Source organism: Octopus bimaculoides, chromosome 4 (genome assembly GCF_046866305.1).
Source record: "Octopus bimaculoides isolate indiv1 chromosome 4, ASM4686630v1, whole genome shotgun sequence".
Lineage (NCBI taxonomy): Eukaryota > Metazoa > Mollusca > Cephalopoda > Octopoda > Octopodidae > Octopus > Octopus bimaculoides.
In genome coordinates, this window is record NC_142931.1 from 53,770,156 (window position 1) to 53,792,655 (window position 22,500).

Genomic DNA, 22,500 nt, shown 5'->3' on the forward strand with positions numbered 1-22,500 from the left:
ATATATATATATATATATATATATATATATATATATATATATATATATATATATATATATATATATACTATATATATATATATATATATATATATATATATATATATATATATATATATATATATATATATATATATATATATATATATAATATATATATATATATATATATATATATATATATATATATATATATATATATATGTATATATATATATATATATATATATATATATATATATATATATATATATATATATATATATATATATATATATATATACTATATATATATATATATATATATATATATATATATATATATATATTATATATATATATATATATATATATATATATATATATATATATATATATATATATATATATATATATATATATATATATATAGTATATATATATATATATATATTATATATATATATATATATATATATATATATATATATATATATATATATATATATATATATATATATATATATATATATATATATATATATATATATATATATATATATATATATATATATATATATATATATATATATATATATATATATATATATATATATAATATATATATATATATATATATATATATATATATATATATTATATATAATATATATATATATATATATATATATATATTATATATATATATATATATATATATATATATATATATATATATATATATATATATATATATATATATATATATATATATATATATATATATATATATATATATATATATATATATATATATATATATATATATATATATATATATATATATATAGTATATATATATATATATATATATATATAATATATATATATATATATATATATATATATATATATATATATATATATATATATATATATATATATACACAACTACGTGTGATTATTGTTGGTGATTTTCTTCCTCTGTCTTCCCTTCCTTTGGACTTTCCTCTATTTCTGAAGAAGAGCTTTGCTTGAAATGGTAAATCTATTTCTTTCCTTTTCTGAGCATCTGATAATACAGTACTTGTATCACATCCTCGTGTTATTGTTTTTTCTTGTTTGTTTTTTCTTTATTTGGATTCACTACATACATACATTATATATATATATATATATATGTGTGTGTGTGTGTGTGTGTGTGTGTGTGTGTGTGTGTGTGTGTGTGTGTGTGTGTGTGTGTGTGTGTGTGTGTATGTATGTTTGTATGTATGTATGTATGTATGTATGTGTGTGTGTGTGTGTATGTGTCTTTGAGTATGTGTTTGTTCCCCATCACTGTTTGACAATCAGTGATGCTGTGTTTATTTCCCCACAATTGAGTGGTTTGGCAAAAGAGATTCATGGAATAAGTACCAGGCTTTGCAAAAAAGAAAAAAATAAGAACTGAGGTCGATAAGTGCAACAAAAATTCCTCAAGGTGGTGCCCCAGTATGGCTTCAGCTTAATGACTAAAACAAGTAAAAGATAAAAGAAAAGATAGAAGATAAATAATTAAAAAATTGATCTAAAACCTATTAGACCTTTATCACATTCTATTGTTTATTCGCTTTCCTAAATAAAAACATGAGAAAAACTTTTATAATTCAATACCATATATTATAAACCATTTAGCATTCAGATTACCATTCGAAATGTAGAGCTAATTTATTCTCATTCTTTTGAATTAATCTTATATTATCACATAACTTCAAGATTTCAATGATGTGATTGTTTATTTTTAAAATTACATTGTAGTACAGGTGTGAGAGGCCGGATCTGCCCAGTTTGAACATAAAACAGGCAGAATACTTGGGCTAGATTATGGCTTATTGATTGGATTAAACACAGAATTAACTTTAATCTAGGATTTTTGTGTAAAAATAAAAATGAGTTTTATATTATTTCATGTAATGTTGTCTTTAATTTCATATATTTTCCAGTTGGCACTGACTGCTGCAGCTCCTATATATCGAGGATTTTTATCTGATACTGACTGTCGGTGGTGTTCCCTTTCTCAGTCTTGTGATGATCGTACCATGCAAGAACAGGGTTTAGAAGTGAGTAGTAAAAAGACTGTATTTAAATATACTTTTCGACTTAAGCCCTTCACTTCCTATGGAACACAAGACCATCAACGACTCTTTTCCCATTGTTTTTGACTCCAGGCTATGTTTTCTGCTTCCCTTCATTCAGATCTTTCTTAACCTTTTAACATTTAATCCGGTCACATCTGGCCCAAATATTCTACCTATTTTATGTCAAAACTAGCCAGATATGACCCTACAATGTCATTCTAAAAATAATGAATGACATCTTTGAAATCCCTAAGCTATGAGATAATGCATGATTAATTCAAAACAATGGGAATAAATAAGGATTACGTTAGACAGAATAATCTGAATGCTGAGGGGTTAAGGCTCAAGTCAGGGACCAACATGTAATGAAGGATGTTACTTTCTAGCTATTTTTAGAGTAAACTCTCTTCCATCTTACTCGTGGGTTCCAGGTGGCCATCCCCAATTGCAAACGCCTTCCCTTCCCTGGTCTTGTTGGTTTTATATTGTCATCCATGCTTCTATAACTTTACTTTTGCTTTTTTTTATGCAAACCTACTTTTACCTCCATGAGTTAGTAGTCCATATTAGTCCAGGCTCTGTCCTGTGTACACAGAAAATAATTATGTTTAAAAGCTCCCTTCACTGGCACACCTACCTAAATTGCAGGAGCAAATTTTTCCACTTGTGCCCACATGAGAAGAGATGCATGACTGCTTACCTATGGGGTCTACCATGATTACAAACCAACCATCTGTCCTTCCATCGTTACAACTTAAAAATCCAATAAAATTTTGACCAACCCATACAAATACACATAGACGTGCACTCACACATAAGATTAAACGGTTGGACACCCACCAAATCCCTCCCAAAAAACCTTATATGCATTTCAACCGTGCACATATATCAACCCATCACACTTTACTAGCATCACAACTTACTAAGGTTTTGGGAGGGGGAGGCACATAACTTTTGATGAATCCCATCCTTCTCTTAAATGTCCTTCACAACTTCATTTCATCTTTCTCACAACACCCACAAACTAGATGTGACACTTCCTCACCTCCTTTTCTGATACTTGGTATCTGTGATGAGTACAGTTATTAAATAACCTCCTGATTATCTAAAATTCAGTATAAAACTGATTCTTGAGATCCACTATAATGGGTCTATAACACAACACACACACACACACACACACATCTCAGATCTCAGATATTTCTTCTGAATTTCTCTGATTCTTTCAATGTGCTGGCTTTCTGGTAATAAATCGATATTAATTATTAATATCTGATTTTTTACCCTATGTTTTAATTCTCTCTCTCTCTCTCTCTCTATATATATATATATATGTGTGTGTGTGTGTGTGTGTGTGTGTGTGTGTGTGTGTGTGTGTATTAAAAAAGAAGAAAATGCACTAATCCTTTTGCATTGAAGTTAACTAATTTTAAAATATATTATAATAGTCAAATTATTTTAAAATAGATTATTACATCTTCTAAAATGTCATGCCACACCCAAAGTACATTGCTACAATCAAATCATTTCAGTATTAAGCGACTTTAATTATAAAGAATAAATGCTATAAAATTGATTGCTTTGTTGTTTCTTTTATTTTATTCTACTTTCTCTTTCTATTTTTAGCCTTTGACAATTGGTAACATTTTGGTGAAGAAAACTCGTTTTGATTCAGTGGGTAGTTACCTTTCCATGAGCGACCAATTTTATAATGATTATGATTACAGTTATGATGCTGAACAGTATGAATTACTAAAAGCAGAAGGTATTTAGAAATTCTCTAAAAAAACATATAAAAATAAGTTTTGATTTATTTATATATAAAAAAAAATTGACATTGACCAGTTGACAGAATTAATTATCCTTTTTCTTTTTAAAATTTTGCTACTGTGTTACATGTAATCTTAATACCATTCATTTAAACAGTTACATCTTAGACACATTTTAATCATTCAAAAACACACAGAAACTAATAATTTCACTTAATTATTTATTACTTGGTTCCAAATTTTCATCTATCTATCTATCTATCTATCTATCTATCTATCTATATATCTATCTATCTATCTATCTATCTATCTATCTATCTATCTATCTACCTATCTATCTCATGGACGGACGCTAGACACATCGGCTCCCATGTAAGTTACCTTTTTCATCTGTAAAAAGTCTAATTTTGTATTTTCTTATTTGTACAAGTTGTGTATAACGCAAAATATTTTGAGACGATATAATTTTCTAATTGAAAATAACTCTATTTAGAGCTTTATTTCCAAAAGTTTGAAAATCTTTCCTCGATCCTAGCCATATTCTGTAAAACGAACATGGCTAAGGTATTCAACGAGGCCGATTTCCCGCCCGTAATGCCAGAGGCGAAGGAATCTAATGCCGTTCCGCATGAACGCAGACAGGAGGTGGAGAAAAGCAGTGCCTCTGGGTCTACTGCTGCTGCCTCAACCACCACCGCCACCACCATCACGTTCAAAAACTTTGCTGCTACAGCAGACTCGACTGCCACCACCACCAGTGACGACAACAACAGCATCAACACCAGCGGAACCGGGAACGCAAGGTCATCGGCCGTCAACACCGACACCACCATTATTTCAACAAACTCTGCTGCCACTATCACCACCTTTGAACCTGGCAGTACCAGCACCACTGTCAACACCACCATCAACAACTACAACAACAAAATCGTCGCAATACCGTGCAGAACTCTCGAAAACAAGATAACACCACAACCGCTATAAAATACATGTCTGCCAGCACCACTAAAATAAATTTTGCCGAAGCAATAAAGCCAAAAAGAACAATATTAACATTCACCCAAAAACACGAAATCTCTTCTTACGAAAGGTGATACCGTACAATTACACATTCCCAAACAAATAATTGAAAGCACAAACAAGAAATACATCACATACAAACTCATCAACACCAAAACCAAGCGTACTGATAACTTAACCACCGAAAAAATCGAAAAATGCCTTCACCCTATATGGGCTCATCAAAAGCATGTTACTTGGGGGCGTAAGTTTGCCACTGTTTAAGCGCGCTTCCAGAGCGAAGACTTAGCAAAGCAATTTTCGACACTCTCTCTCCACACAGATGACTTGGTGATGATACCGAGTTATCTTGGACAGAGAGTGACGAAGGTGACAAGAAAAAATGTGCCTTCAGAAGTAGAGATGCAATGGATAGTATCTGCCATATGCCTCGAAATGGAGGAGGCAAATATACTGGAAATTGCAGCTGCAGAGGAGAAAAACTGAGAAGGGAAAAAACTCGAAGTCCACCTCCACATCACTGAAGAGGAGACCTAAAGAATTCCCACATACATCCAACTGGCAGAGGACCACAAGTTGTATGTAGTGGTAGAAGGAAGGCGGCCACGCTGTTATGTATGCAGCAGCGAGGCACACCTCAAAAAGAATTGTCCAACTGCCGCGAACCAAAAACAACAAGAGCAACTACCAAAACCCACTAGAAAACCCCTACTACCAACACCACCATTAACACACAAAACAAGAGAAATACCAGGAACACTAACAACTGAGAAGACAACAGCAACTGCAAGAACAAGTGAGGAAACAGAAGAAAAAAAAGATTCAAAGACTGTTTCCCCCTCCCCCATATCACATACACAAATAACAAGCAACCAACACCAACAAAAAACAGCAACACAACCACTCACAGAAACACACACAGACGCTCACAATTTGCCCTTACCCCCTTCCGATTCCTCAGAACTCTCGTCGGAAGACGAAAGAAATGAGGAATGGCAAATAGCCAGAAAAGGAAGGAGGAAAAGGAGAAAAAAGAAAAGCAAACACCAACAAAGCAGGGAGATACACAACTCCCGAAAACACTCCAGACACCAACACAAGCACACACAACACCAACACTAGCAACAAAACTCCAAAAGTAAACACACACACAATGCTCACTGCCATCAACACAAAAACTCAGAGTTGATGGAATACATCAACACAAAAACAAACATAACAAAGACATAAAAACCAGCAACCACCCGTACACAACACCGCCAGAACATATCAAAATACTACACATAACACCAACCCGCGCACCACACATTAAAATCCATTTTCCCAAGGCAATTGACAAATGCCAAAAATACCTGGCGAAAAAACTGTACTGTGATCTCCTCGAGGAAAACCCGAAGGAGGAGACACAAAAAACTTCCGAATGGTAAGTGACTCTCTGTTCCTATCTTTAGAACTTAAACACTCATATCAGGATTATGCTCAAGATTGGTTGTGTGAATGCGCGTGGCTTGGGGTCCCCTTGGAAACAAGGGTACCTCCTAAACAACATAAAGTCACATAAACTAGAAATCATAGCCATAAGCGAGACCAGACACCATGATCCGCGAGCTCTAACGTCCATGTTTGGCAGACAGTTTCACATTTATTTTTCTCCCTGTCTGCCGAGAATGGGTGGTAGTGGCACGGCGGTACTCTTTCGCAAGAGTCTGCGTCTCGAATTAAAGACAGTATTCATATACCCGGAGGGTAGATTGGTTGTTCTGGATGTCGATGGCAGCGATGGGTGAGCTTTTCGACTCATATCAGTCTACGCACCACCTTTAACAGGTAGGCCGAATTTCTTTCGACATCTAGAAGTATTCCTAGGAACGTCTCATCCTTTACTTTTAGTGGGGGGGGGGGGGTGGAATGCTATCTTGGACATGCATCTAGACTACGTGGGCAGAGATAGAAATAGACGGGAATGCAAATGCCTCAAAGACCTGCTCAGACGCTTTCAACTGTCTGACAGGTACCGGCTCGACCACCCGAATGCACCAACGTGGACATGGAGCAACCGCATCGGGTCGTCGAGATCGTATCTAGATAGAGTACTGTGTAGGAGAGTAGATAGAGATAGCATAGGGTGTCCACAATTTCACATAGTCAGCTACACGGATCACAAACTTGTGATGTGTACGCTAGACTTAGATAGGACCCATAGGCAGGGCCCTGGTTACTGGAAATTAAACGCATCTTTCCCGTCGAGACAGGTTTTCAGAGACCGGATTTGCACGTTAGTAAAGAGGGCTTTGACGGGAGCCATCATCAATAACAAATGGTGGTTTGCCCTCAAGAGAGCAATAAAAGCAAAAGCGGTTAGGTATAGCAAAGTACTAGCCATAGACAGAAACAGAGTAGAGGGTGAGCTAGTTAAGAAGCTAGAAGAGGCAATTAGAAGTGGCATCGCATCCGACGTTTTGACGGCGAGGTTGGCCCTAGACCAACACTTCAACGCCAAACACGAAGGGTGCGTTGTCAGGGCTAGGATGCGTGCTCTAAGGAACGAAGGTGTTGGAGCCGCGCGAGAGGCCCGGGTGGCGGAGGCGCAACAGGGCAACAAAGTCACCATTCGGTCTCTGGTAGATGAACAGGGGCGCGAACTGATCGAGCCAAGTAAAATGTGTGAGGCCTTTCAGCAGCACTTTGCTCGACTGTTCGGGAAGAGTCGCGAATGAGAACGCAGGGTGGACTTCAGTGCCTACCTGCACAGCCTGCTACGACTCTCGGCGGCGGAGGTGTGAGGGACGCGATGGTGGGATGCTCGAGGGACAAATCTCCGGGTTTGGATGGTCTGCCCTACGAGCTTTACAACTGTATGCCAGACTTGTTTGGAGACGTCTTGGCGGCGGAGTACTGCAACTGGCAGCAGAACGGGAGCATTCCCGGTTTTGTGAGCCGAGGAGCGGTAACGCTGCTGAAGAAAGATCCAAACAAGGGGGACGTCATAGATAACTTTAGGCCCATCACTCTGCTCAATGCAGACCTGAAAATTTTGGCCAAGGTGTTAGCCAAGCGGTTGGCGCTTGTCATCGAGAAACTGGTCGACAAGGCGCAAACGTGCGCCGTACCGGGCCTGGAGTATCCATGACAACCTCCATCTGATGCGCTACATCATAGAGCGGGTACTCTTTTACTCTTTTACTCTTTTACTTGTTTCAGTCATTTGACTATGGCCATGCTGGGGCACCGCCTTTAGTCGAGCAACTCGACCCCAGGACTTATTCTTTGTAAGCCTAGTACTTATTCCATCGGTCTCTTTTATCGAACCGCTAAGTGACGGGGACATAAACACACCAGCATCTGTTGTCAAGCAATGCTAGGGGGACAAACACAGACACAAACACACACACGCATATACATATATATATATGCATATATACGACGGGCTTCTTTCAGTTTCCGTCTACCAAATCCACTCACTAAGCTTTGGTCGGCCCGAGCCTATAGTAGAAGACACTTGCCCAAGGTGCCACGCAGTGATACTGAACCCGGAACCATGTGGTTGGTAAGCAAGCTATTTACCGCACAGCCACTCCTGCGCCTAGTAGGAAGTTAAGGAACCTGGCATGGGTGGGGCCCTGATCAATTTGGATCAATCGAAAGCTTTCGATAGGGTAGACCATCGATACTTGGAGGCCGTCCTCGAAGCGGCCGGCTTCGGTCCCGTTTTCCGCTGCTGGGTGGCTGCCTTGTACAGAGGCATCCGTTCGGTAGTGCACGTGAATGGGCATCTATCGAGACCTTTCGACATTGCACGTTCGGTCCGTCAGGGATACCCCCTCTCGTCGCTTCTGTACGTATTGACTCTCGAGCCACTACTGCGGAAGCTGGCGACGCTGAGGGGCATCTCGCGAGAGTTGGGATGCGTGACGAGCGTGTCTGCATAAGCGGATGACGTCACCGCCATAGTGTCTAGCCAAGAGCACATCAAGCTTGTCGGCAAGACACTGAAAGACTACGAAGCGGTAACAGGAGCGAAAATCAACCGGGATCAGTCAGTGGGCTTGCGGCTCGGCATCTGGAGAAGCAAGCCCATGCCGTCAAGCAGCGCCTCCGTCGTGGGACGTTGGACTGACGGCCCGGTCGAGTTGCTCGGGGTCTGGTTTGGTCCGGACCTCCAAACGGAGAAGAACTGGGACGAGATAACGAGAAGGGTGGCCGATCTAGCCCGGCAATGGGCCGAGAGGAAGCTGTCCCTAAAAGGTCGGGTGGAGGTGGTGAACGCGTACATCGCGTCCGTCATCAACTACCGCCTAACTGTCATGCCTTGTCCCGACCCTACCATTACCAAACTGGAACGCATTCTCTTCCGCTTCTTGTGGAAAGGAAGCGTTCCGATGGTCAGGCGATACGTTTGCTGCCAACACCCGTTAAAAGGTGAACTGGGCACGCCGTGGTTAATGTTGCGCAGACACGCGCTGAGACTGCGACATCTCCAGCTCTACGTAGACGACGGTGGACAAGTGTAGTCGCCGTTTGAGTGGCACGCTTTTCCGCAGCTCGTCTCCATGACCTAACTGCAGTCATAGATCAAGAAGAGGCCGAGGAAGGGCGAATGGCACCGCGAATGTTGCTTTGCCCTCCGGAAACTCCAACGCCCCGGGTCAACCTTGAGCGACTGCATCACAACTAACGCATTCTATAGTGGATTAGTGGAGGGAAGGTACGACGACGATCTCGAGGCGAACCTGGGCGTCGACGAGGAATACCTGACCCGCCTGTTCAAGACGACCTTCAGGCCGGGACCTATGGACAACTTCCAGAGATCCCTGACCTGGTAGTGTTATCGAGAAGCACTATCCGTTCGGGATAAGCTCTACAGGCATGGCTCGAGAAACACGGGGCCGACCTGTCCGAGATGCGGTCAGAGCGACGAAACCGTTCTTCACGCACTCATACAGTGTCTCACCATTTCCGAGCTGTGGTCTTACGTCGAACAACTACTATCGCGTGTGGGACGAGTCGGTCTATGAGCCGAGTCTATCATGAATATTGTCACGCCTCCTTCCTTTGAACGGGAAGGAAGAGCCATTTTCATTGTACTTGTGGCTATGGCGAAAGAATGTGTATGGTGGACGCGTCTGAAAGGTCTAGAGACAACGACTTTCCTCTCTGGGCAATCTCTGATCAACTTCTTCAAGTATCACCTGAAGAGGAAGGTGAGAGTAGAAAGGGAAGTCTTGTCTAGTGAATGCTTCAAACAAAGATGGGTGAATGTTGCAAGAATGGCACGTGTGAATGGCGGAGCCACCTTGAGCACAACCATATAAAGGTGTGAAAAAAATCAAAAAAAAAAAAAGCAAAAGAGAGTCACTTACTGTTATGGCTTCTTCAATAACAATGACAATATTGGCCAAGGTTACCGTGGTCTTTTCCGTGGGCTTTTCTTTCCACGGCTAAACCTAAACTGTCCCCCCTTTTTACACGAGAACATTTCTGTGATACACGATCCTTATTGATCGCTTTGTTTTCTTTTTTCTTTTCTTTTTCGTCTTTCCTACGATCCCTTTTGATCGACTCCCCCCTTTTTTCTCTCCTTCCCCCTCACCAAAAGAAAAGCTCTACATTGTATTTGTCCCCTCTGTGTAAAGCCCTGTGTGGCTAATAAAAGAAATGTATCTATCTATCTATCTATCTATCTATCTATCTGTCTATCTATCTATCTATCTTTCTATCTGTCTATCTATCTATCTATCTATCTTTCTATCTGTCTATCTATCTATCTATATATCTATCTATCTATCGGTCTATCTGTCTATCTATCTATCTACCTGCCTGCATACATGAATACCTACCTACCTACCTACCTACCTACCTACCTACCAATCTATCACTGTCTATTTATTATTTATTGTCTTTCTCTTTTTTATATCTTTATATAAGTATATATATATATACTTATATATATACTTATATATATATATACTTATATATATATACTTATATATATATATATATATATATATATATATATATATATATATATATATATATAATTATATTATAAGATCTGGTAATTAGTCATATATTAATATATTAATTAATATCGATTAATTATCAGGGGGGCAGCACATTTAAAGAATCAAAGAGATTCAGAAATATTATCTGCAGTCTCAGGGGATTAAGGTACATTTTAAAAATAACGTCGACCACTAACGTGGACAATTAATGCGCTAGAAATAGATCACATTTTGTGTCTATTAAGACCTAAAAAGTTCTCAACATGAAATATAGCAGCATACCAAAAACGTGAGCGGGCAAGACATTTAAAATCACCTTTAAAAAATCATTATTAAACAGGAACCAGGTTTCGGATTTAACAAATTCTTACCACTTGTCTATTCCTCATCAGCCTGATTTGTAATGTAGCAGTAATTTTCAGAATCTTATACATAGTTGCCCACCGCCATGTGTGCGCGTGCATATGGTTCTGCTAATTACAGCTTAATGGTAAAGTTCAAAAGTCTTCGTTTTGGCGCGCTAATTCCAGGAATATATGCTGCTATATTTCATGTTGAGAACTTTTTAGGTTTTAATAGACACAAAATGTGATCTATATATATATATATATATATATATATATATATATATATATCTTCTATATAAAACAGAGATGTCTGTCTATTCGCTTTTCACGTGAAATCGACTTCACCAAATGCTTCCATACTTGTGATGCATGAATAATTTGACCTCGGATAAATGTTAGGCTCTTCATTTGATTTTTTTAATTAAAAATAAATAATATTGCTTTATATTTAAGATTCACTTCTTTAAAAAGGTTCCTCAATATCAACTACCGGTATTGACGTAACAACGGCAAAAAACTTCACTCTGTATTTTGACGTTTTAATTTCAAGTTTTAATTCACTATTTGCAAACAACTACGATAAATTACTGAAAGAGATATTTACTAAGTTCACAAATTTAAACATTCCGTACAAGAGCTTTTATTTATACGACTTTTTCATTTCATCTTCACTTCATTCATTCTTTGCAATATTCTATCTCACCCTCTCTCTCTCTCACACAACACACACACGCGCTTGCATACACACGTGTGTCTTTGTAAATATGTTTGTATATATTTATGTATGTGTGTGTTTGTAAGAGACAGAGTGTGAGTGAGTCAAGGGGTGTGTTGTCATATGCATCCATCATTTTTAGATGTATGTGAGCGTGCGAGTGTGTGTGAGACAAAGTGAGAGAGCGATGTGTAAGTAGTATTTACTCTCTCTCTCTCTCTCATACACACGCGCACACACACTCACACACTAAGATGTATGCATATTTATGCATGTACGTATACATGACAACAAATCTCTCTCTCTCACTCTCTCTCTGTGTCTGTCACATATACACACACGTCCATTTCATCTGATGTGTGATACTGTGTGTGTGTGTGTGTGTGTGTGTGTGTGTGTGTGTTTGTGTGCGTGCGTGCGTGTGGGGTTCCACAATCGCCATTTATTTCAATTACTCTTGTGAGGATATTCACGTAAATCATTCTTTTCATTTAATCCCCATTTTAATTTTCCTAAAAGTTTCCAAGTACCAATGAGGCTTTTTGGCGCATCTTCAATTTTCCAATTCATGAGAGGCGCCCAGCCATCATTCATCTGAGATTCCATCTACAGAATGTCCTCAAATTTCTATACAGCATATTTTGCTTTTTTACTTCCAGTATATAAGCAACAATTTAATTCCCGGGCAACGCCGGCTGCCTCTGCTAGTATATATATATATATATATATATATATATATATATTTAAATACATGTACATATATATATATATAAATATATGTACATTATATATATATATATATATATATATATATGTATATATAAATATATGTACATGTAAATATATATATGTACACACACACACACACGCACGCACACACACACACACACACACACACACACATATATATATATATATATATATATATATATATATATATATATATATATATATATAATATAATATTAGGGACAAAATCCAAAAATACAGGTAAAAACTCAATTAAAATCAATTTATAAAAGATTAAAATTAAATCGAGCTTTACAGATTAAAATATATACAAATATATATAAATATATTTTATTATCTTTATCTTATGATATTTACTTTGCTTTATATTATACTCATTTATTGTGCTTTTAATTATTTATTTTTCTATATGTGATAGTGGATTTTCATTGATAAGTTCTTGAAACTTGGTTCTTTTCCCTAAAACTATATATATATATATAGGTGCAAGTGTGGATGTGCGAGAAGAAGCTTGCTTCCCAACAAGATGGCTCCAGGTTCAGTCCCACTGTGTGGCACTTTGAGCAAGTGTCTTCTACTAATAGCCTTGGCACAACCAAAACCTTATGAGTGGATTTGGTAGATGGAAACTGGAAGAAGCCCGTTGTATACACACACACACACATACACACACACACATATATATATATGTATGTATGTATGTATGTATGTATGTATATGTTTGCGTGTCTGTGTTTGTTCCCACCACCATTGCTTGATAACCAATGTTGATGTGTTTACGACCCTGTAACTTAGCAGCTTGACAAAAGAGACTGATAGAATAAGTACTAAGCTTACAAGGAAAAAATCCTGGGGTCGGTTTGCTTGATTAAAAGCAATGCTCTAGTATGGCCACAGTCAAATGACTAAAACAAGTAAGAGAATAAAAAAGTATATATAAAATACACATATATATATAATAATCATCATCATCATCATTTAATGTCCGCTTTCCATGCTGGCATGGGTTGGACGATTTGATTGAAAACTGGTAAGCCGGGGGGCTGCATCAGGTTCCATTCTGTTTGGCAAAATTTCGACAGCTGGATGCCTTTCCTAACGCCCGCAACTCCGAGAGTGTGGTGGGTGCTTTTTACGTGCCACCAGCATGGGTGCCTGTCAAATGGCTTTGGTATTGGCCACAACTACGAAAGTTTTCAAGAACCTAGTGAAAGGTGTAAGCAAAAGGATCTCGAATTTATTCTCTGGCATGGATATCTTCCACACTGCTGCCCTCTACTATAATGAGGCTTTGGCATCGGGTGTGTTTAAAGACCGCATTTCCTACATGTGTGGCTCTAGCACATGGAAAAGGAAGTGCCGCAGAAATGTAAGACCTTTGTTCAGTACTGCTTCTTCAGAGCTTTCTAGATGTCAGCTACTTACATTAATTAGAGACTTAAAGCTAATACCACCTGGTTTGAATATAATGACACCAGTGGATTCATATAAAGCTAGAAGAGTAGTGGAAAGGGCAGGACAAGCCGTCGTCTGTGAGAGGATCCATTACAACAATTGGAAAAGACATCAACTAAATAACGAAATCAAGGAGAGGTTACATTCATTACTAAGGAAAATAACCAGAGATGGTGATAGAAAGAGAACCCAACAAGTTCTACAAAAGTCGTACATGAAAGAATTTGAAATGGCGAAGACACGCCAGATTAAGAAGTTTATAAAACTCAAAGGTCAGAGGATGAAGACTGAAGTCTGTCACCCATTGTGAAAGCAGTAATTAATGTAAGTAGCTTACATCTAGAAAGCTCTGAAGAAGCAGTACTAAACAAAGGTGTCAACTTTGTAACAACCATCAAGCGCATTCCATACTTGGACATAAGATCTCCTATTGAAGAGATAGCCATAAAGATACCAAAAGCTCAGGGAGATGAACTAAGGTGGAAAATGAGACAGGTACCGGAAAAAGCAAAACTTCCCAAACCAAACATCACTAAGGAAGAAAAGATTGCTATCAAAAGACTACAGAGTGACAATTCCATCTTAATACTTCCAGCGGACAAGGAAAATGCTACAGTAGTGGTGAACAAGTCTGACTATTCAGAAAAAATGGCAAGTCTTATAAGTGATGGTAGCTACAGCAAAGTAAAGAAAGTCCCAACTCTGAAAACAGAGAGGAAGTTGTCACAGATCTTGATCAAGAACAAGGGCCACTTTACACCAATAAAGTACAGGCAACTGACTCAGTACTACAGTAAACTACCACACATGTACGGTCTCCCTAAGATTCACAAGGATGGTATTCCATTAAGACCTATAGTGAGCTGTAGAGGTTCAGCATGTCATCCACTGAGCTGCTTCCTTGTGGATATAATCAATCCGTTAGCAGAAAAGTCTACATTGTACATGAATAATTCAACCCACTTCACAGAATTGAGCAAGGATACCCCCATTGAATCCAACCAGATGGTGAGTCTAGATGTGATAAGTCTGTTAACCAAAGTCCCAACTGGTGAAGCACTATCGGTGATTCAGGAAAAAACTAGTGACAGACACCCATCTAAAAGAACGCACTAGTATACCAATAAGAAACTTGATGGTAATGTTGACCTTCTGTGTAGAAACTACCTACTTCAGTATGGACACTGATATATATCAACTAGAGGAGGGTTTAGCTATGGGTTCGCCATTATCACCGGTAATAACCAATATATACATGGAATACTTTGAGAATTTGGCTTTAGGATTAACATCACTAAAACCAACCCTATGGCTGCGATATGCTGATGACACCTTTATACTCTGGCCTCACCAGGAAGATATCCAAATACTGTTAGATCATGTGAACTCAACAAAACCATCCATACAGTTCACAATGGAAAAGGAAAAAGACAATCAGCTAGCATTCCTGGACGTATTAATAACACACACCAAGTATGGATCCAGGACATCCGTATATCGCAAGCCGACCTTCACTGGACGATACCTTAACTTCAATTCCCACCATCCATACAGTGTAAAGAGAATTTTTGCTCAGTGCCTAAAACATCGAGCAAAGAATATAAGTAGTGATCATGATACACACCACGAAGAAATGATCAAGCTCAATAACAATCTATTAAGAAACAACTACCCCAAGAACATACTATCCACTTCAATTATGAAGAAAATGGAGGATGAAACCAATAAACTGTCTACAGTCTGTCTACCCTATGTGAAAGGCCTTTCTGAAAAGATACAAAAGATATGTGGCCCATATGACATCAGGACAGTATTCAAGAGTAATACAACACATTGCAAATATCCCCTTCGAGTAAAACCACGAATAGAAGAGAATATGACTAAAGACTGTGTGTACTCCATCCCATGCAGCTGTGGTAGGATATAAAAAGGTGAGACATGCCGCACCCTCAAAATAAGGGTAGACAAACATCGCAAAGCTGTGACACGAGATATTGATAAATCGGGTATAGCTTATCATGTATGGAAAAATGGAAACCACCTCCCTCTATAGGATGAAGTTAAAATAATAGACAGAGAACACCACTGGAAAATACGAAAACTAAAAGAAGCAGCACATATGCTAGGACACAACAACCTCTTAAGCAAACCGAGTGCAGATATGAATAGCATATGGGAACCGGTATTGAGGAAGGATAGAAAAATAATAATAGATTTATAAGCCCTAAAATTCGCTCCACTATTGCTCACGGGCACATGGCGTAGTGGTTAAGAGCACGGACTACTAATCCCAAGATTCCAAGTTCGATTCCAAGCAGTGACCTGAATAATGATAATAATAATAATGATGATAATAATAATATCAAAAAATAGCTTAGGAATGAGAACCCGGGTTCGAAAATTCCCCAACACACCTGATGAAGGCTGGAGGGTTGTGTTAACAACAAACAAGATGAGGACAAATATCAATCAAATATAAATAATGTAAATGAAACCTGTTGTAACTATATCAAAAATTTTACTTTTTGCTGTAATATATATATATATATATTATAAAGTCTGGTAATTAGTCATATATTAATTAATATCGATTAATTATCAGGAGGCCAGCACATGTAAAGAATCAAAGAGATTCAGAAATATTATCTGCAATCTCAGGGGATTAAGGTACATTTAAAAAAAATAACGTCGACCACTAACGTGGACAATTAATGCGCTAGAAATAGATCACATCTTGTGTCTATTAAGACCTAAAAAGTTCTCAACACGAGAACTTTTTAGGTCTTAATAGACACAAGATGTGATCTATTTCTAGCGCATTAATTGTCCACGTTAGTGGTCGACGTTATTTTTTAATATATATATATATATATATATATATATATATATATATATATATATATATATATATATATATACGCACATACACAAAGTATGGGGATTTACTTCACAGGTGATCTAAACGATTAGGTACACTAGGTGAGTGCTGTAATGGATTACTGGGGCTCCAAGGTTAGAGCTGAGACAGTAGTTATGGAACCATTGCAGATTTCCGATGCAGCGGATATATAATTGCTAAACATTAAGACAAGGCAAACGTCTCAAGACATATACTCCCTGATCCCTTCTTTTCTCCCTTTCTTTCCTTCTCCTTATTCATTTACCCCCTTCCTCTATGTCGTCATCTTATTGATATATATCAGTCTCAGTTTGCCAATTTGCCTCTCATGGCGGAATATCCTATACTCAGGGATATCCCAGAAACAGCTGTAAGATTTTGAATTTCTTCCTATAATAATATTGTATACGACTTGCGATGTGTGCCTTGCCTTAATGTTTACCGTCCTGTTTAACAATTATATATATATATAAGTACATATATATGTATGTATATATGTATGTATGTATGTATGTATATATGTATTGCTTCGGCAATACATATACTAAAATTGGAACGATGCAGAGAAGATTAGCATGGCCCCTGCGCAAGGATGACACGCAAATTCGTGAAGCGTTCCATATTTTTTCCACGGTGGTGCATCAGCATGGCCGCAGCTCTAAGCTGAAACTTAAAAAAATATATATATATATATATATATATGTATGTTTATATGTATGTATATATATGTATGTATATATATGCATGTATATATATATATGTATATATGTATATATATGTATATATATATATATATATATATATATATATATATATATATATATATGTATATATATATGTGGATATATGTATATATATGTATGTATATATATATATATATGTGTGTATATACATATATATGTATATGTATGTATATAGATATGTGTATATACATGTATATATGTATATATATGCATATATATATGTATATAGATATGTATATATATATATACGTATGTATATACATGTATGTATATATATGTATATATATGTATATATATATGTATGTATATATATGTATAGCCCGGCGTTGCCCGGGATTAAGCTAGGATTATGAAGTGATCAAGTAACATTGACATCAGATTTGCGCTGAATCCGTTGAAATTAGTTGGCTGAAAATGGTTTACTGGCAATTTGATTGTGAAATCCCATAAGAAATCAGTTTATTGGTTATTTCCACTCATTGACTGCTTTTTTAAAGTTGCATTAGAGATCTTCATAAGAGAAGGTTGATCTGAATGGTTGCATTGGGGATCTGGATTGGAGCAGCTTAGGAAAACTTACCACAGCCTTAACCAAAAAATAAGGAGCCTGTCCCTCTAGGTTACGTCTATGAGCAACTTAGCCAATCACTGATATCAGCTGAGTGAGCATTGTCGTTGGAGAAGTCAGCATTGTCCAATAAAAAAGAGGAAGAGTCCATAAGTCATGTTGCCATGGTTTGAGAATATGTCTGGCCAATGCTTCCGGATCACTGTTTATAACCACATCGGCTGCAATGACACCTTTTCTATAAAACTTCGCTATAGACAACATTGCGTGTTCTGCCCTGAGGAGCATACACAAAAAGAGCGTTTCTACTACCCACACGGGAGCAGGCCACATAAAGTTGCCCATGTAAAAAGCATGGCTCCTCCAAATGGATGCCTGCCACCGATAGTGTTTGGCCTTGGGATTTGTTGATGGACATGGCAAAGCATGGTCTCACCGGGAACTGCGGTCTGCGGAAGTGAAATGGTATGTCTGACCCCGAGGGATAAAGGTGCATCCTTGAAATGAAAACATTTTCACACCTCCCGCACTCTGTAACAATGGTGGCCTCAATCAAGTGGGACATCAGGGACTTAACTACTAAGCGGGTCCCGTTGCACTGTTTAGGCGGAAGCAAGTTTCTGATTAGCCTAATTGGGCATCCAACCCTTTGCCTAAGAATGTGAGGTGGAAGCCCTGCTGGTTCCAATGAGTTGAGAAACTCGATAGGGTAATTGACAATGTCTAGGGGCTCACAGGTCCGGTCAATCGATTTGTAGATGCACTCTTCACCCGGAATTCGGCTTATGAGCTGGTCATTGAGAGCACTAACAGCTACATTTTTGGGGGCCAGGATAGTTCTTTCACTGAGCCAATTGATATCTGCATAGTTACTTTCCAGATTGGGGAACACTGTTTCCAAAAGAACAGAAGGGTTGTCCACTGTGTTGCACAGTTCAAAGATGGATATGTCGCCCTTATCATTCATAGGGACCTTGCCTTCTCCAAGCACTAAAATGTCTTCAGCAAATGCTGCAGTCGTGCTATCACCAAGCAAGTGCGCACGCATGTTTGTGCTTAGGCTTAACATCTTAACCTGGGGCCACAACGTGGATGACTTAAGGCATGCACGCACTTCATCAGTCCTGATTCCTTTAGGGATGACAGGAAGGGTTTGTCGGAAATCTCCTGAAAGCAATAGAGTTACACCACCCATAGAAGCTGTAGAATCCCTGATATCTTTCAGTGACCGGTCCAGTGCCTCAAGGGCACGCTTATTGGCCATTGTGCATTCGTCCCATACAATGAGACGGCACTGTCTAAGAACTTCAGATTCCTCTGAATTTTTGCTAATATTGCAAATAGGAACCTCGGCCCTCATCAAATCCAAAGGCAGCTTGAATGTCGAGTGCGCCGTCCTACCTCCTGGCAATAACGTAGCAGCGATTCCCGAGGATGCAACAGCTAGCGCAATTTGTTTCTCGCGACGAATCTTAGCAAGTTTCTCTGTAGCCTACCATATCTCTGTGGAGGAGTTTCAGCAGATCGCGTAGTAGTAATGGCAGCAGTGGTTTGCGAATTTCGGACTGCTGGTTGTTCCGCAGTCTCGGGGCTTTTGAATTGGCAGTGGCAGCAGCATTCTTAGAATTGCGTGCTGCCCGTTGTTCGACAGTCTCGGAGGCTCTTGCTTTGGTAGTGGCAGCAGCATTCTTTGAATTGCGTATTGCTCGTTGTTCAGCTGTCTCAGTTGCTCTTGGATTGGCAGTGGCAGCAGCGTTTTTTGAATTGCGAGCAGATCGAGCTGAGCTCGTTTCTTGAAAACGCACCGAACGGTCATACGACCTCCTCCTTTGTAGTCGCATGGCTCTTTCGTTGTCACTTTCAATGACTCTCCTGCTCAAAGCATGCAAAGAGGTTTGAGCCAATCGCAAATTACTTTCGTCAGAAGTCTCATTGACCCTTCTAGCCCTCTGTGCCAACGCAGCAGCCGTTCAACGCCCGAGACAGATTCTTTTCTTAGGTGGCATTTTGTAAATTGGGAGAGAGAGAAAATGAATAAAATAATAAAATAAAATAAAATAAAATAAATTAAGAATGCAGACTCTCTACGTACGAAATATGCTACAAAACCCTGTTTTTGAAACAATGGAGAAATATGATTAAATAGAGGCACAAATGAAGCTGGTTTTCAAACACAGACAACGTTACGCGGTCGTTTTCAATGAAGAGTAACTTGTTTCGTCAAACAAACAGCAAAATGCAACAGAATAGAATGAAATTGAAATCTATATATATAAAAATGAGAATGTGTGTGTGTGTGTGTGTGTGTGTGTGTGAATCCCTAAAACTCGAGAACTACGCAACCAATTTCATTCAAATTTTACAGATGCCTTACTTAGGGTTCCAGTTGTGTCTTAGTCAAAAAAATGTTTAACTTCTTGCAGAGTTCGAGCCCACGGCAACATAATATCTCCTCCACTATTTAAGTATCACGTGTCAAAAGTGAAACAAAAACACTCATGTCAAATACTTTTACTTTAAAAATGAAGCTATTCCACTAACTGAAACAATCACATTTCGATACTGTAATGACAGATACTTTCAGAGAGAGAGAGAGAGAGAGAGAGAAAGAGAGAGAGAGAGAGAGAGATGTATATGTATACATATAGATGTATATGTACACGTATATGTATAGATATATATATAGATATAGATCTATATGCATACATGTATATGTATACATATGTGTAGATGTATATATATATAGAGAGAGATGTACATGTAATATGTACACATATATACATATATATACATGCATACAAATATCTATACATATATACACCCATCACACACATGCAAATGCACACAAACACACACATTAGTCATTTGTTTTCTTATCCAAAACTTCGTCAAAAGTACTGAACGGATCTTTATGAAATTTGAAAATTATATTCTATGCATAACGGCCATAACTCCCATGAAAATTCATATATCTTTGATGTTGATGAAATTTTAACCCGAACATAACAGATGAGCATTATTTGTAATTCAACGGTACAACAGTGTAAGACTACCCCTTCAGATATACTTACATTGTGATTTCTGCAATGTGGTGCATAAATTGTCAAGTAAATGAGACGCATCTTTGCCTCCACTGATTCACTTGCAAAGTGTTGAGTAAAATTATTTCGTTGCAGACCTCCTTTGAGTCTTTTTATTATCACTGCGACACACATAGTCCCCAGTTGGTAACATTGATTTCAAGGCCTTCCCAGATGAGAGACTGGCATTCCACTTAATGTCTATGTTCCATGCTGGCATGGATTGGAGAGTTATTAATGTAGAAATATGGTATCGTAGCTACTAACAGTTGAGGGTTGCGTAGTCTAGACGGCGTTTTTAGATTTCATTATTCCCGGGCAAAGCCGGGTATTTCTGCTAGTATATAATAAAATTAAAAAATTAAGAATGCAGTTTCTCTACGTAAGAAATATGCTACAAAACCCTGTTTTTGAAACTATATCTCATGTTTAAGAAGAAAAAGAAAGCATTTTACATTTTCAGACTCGGAAATCCCCCCCCCCCCCCACCACCACCACCACACACACACACATTGATCTTTTCACCATCTATTTTTCAATGTACGGGGAAAATACGGAGATTAAGAATATGGAAAACATGTTTTCACTCTTCGTAAGAAATATAACAGTCAAGTAAAGAATTTAAACAAAAAAGCAAACAAAAACTAAGAAACCAAATGTGCTAGTTTCTAATTACATCGTCATTGGGTTTTATTTTCTAATTGACTGAACCAACATACAGAGATGAAAAATAAGTAAAACATTTTTAAATCTCAAATTTACCAAGTACAGGTAAAGTTTTAGATAACACTCGCACGATTTTCACTAAGAAAAAAATAAATGGAACACTGACAAATTGTTACATACCTCGTTGTTTTATTGTTGTTAAAGAAATGGATGGCGAAAAATCGCCGAAGACACTTGTTACGGAAAAGGCCGATATTAAGGGCTCGTAACGGCGTGAAATATAAACAAAACTCTTTCGCTCCCAAAGTAGCATGTGTGTGAATGAGAGTGTGGTGGGGGGAGAAAGATGAACGATATAAAATAAATAAATAATTTAAAATAAATATATTT

The 22,500-nt window shown here is 37.7% G+C and overlaps 2 protein-coding genes and 1 non-coding gene across 7 annotated transcripts in view; 2 read left to right on the forward strand and 1 right to left on the reverse strand.

Moving 5' to 3' along the window:
* Window positions 1–22,500, reverse strand: part of LOC106871829 (prominin-1-A) — a 173,933-nt gene that overhangs the window by 121,675 nt on the left and 29,758 nt on the right. The window lies entirely within an intron of this gene.
* The window catches only part of LOC106880201 (glutamate--cysteine ligase catalytic subunit-like), a 45,580-nt gene that overhangs the window by 7,066 nt on the left and 16,014 nt on the right, over window positions 1–22,500 (forward strand). Inside the window, exons 4-5 of the mRNA XM_089350063.1 lie at window positions 1,962–2,078; window positions 3,723–3,861. Of these exons, the coding sequence (XP_089206189.1) occupies window positions 1,962–2,078; window positions 3,723–3,861 (256 nt within the window). The remainder of the gene's footprint in view (window positions 1–1,961; window positions 2,079–3,722; window positions 3,862–22,500) is intronic.
* LOC128251562 (U6 spliceosomal RNA) lies at window positions 17,575–17,680 on the forward strand. Its single transcript, XR_016241733.1, has one exon. It is a non-coding gene; the product is annotated as a U6 spliceosomal RNA (small nuclear RNA).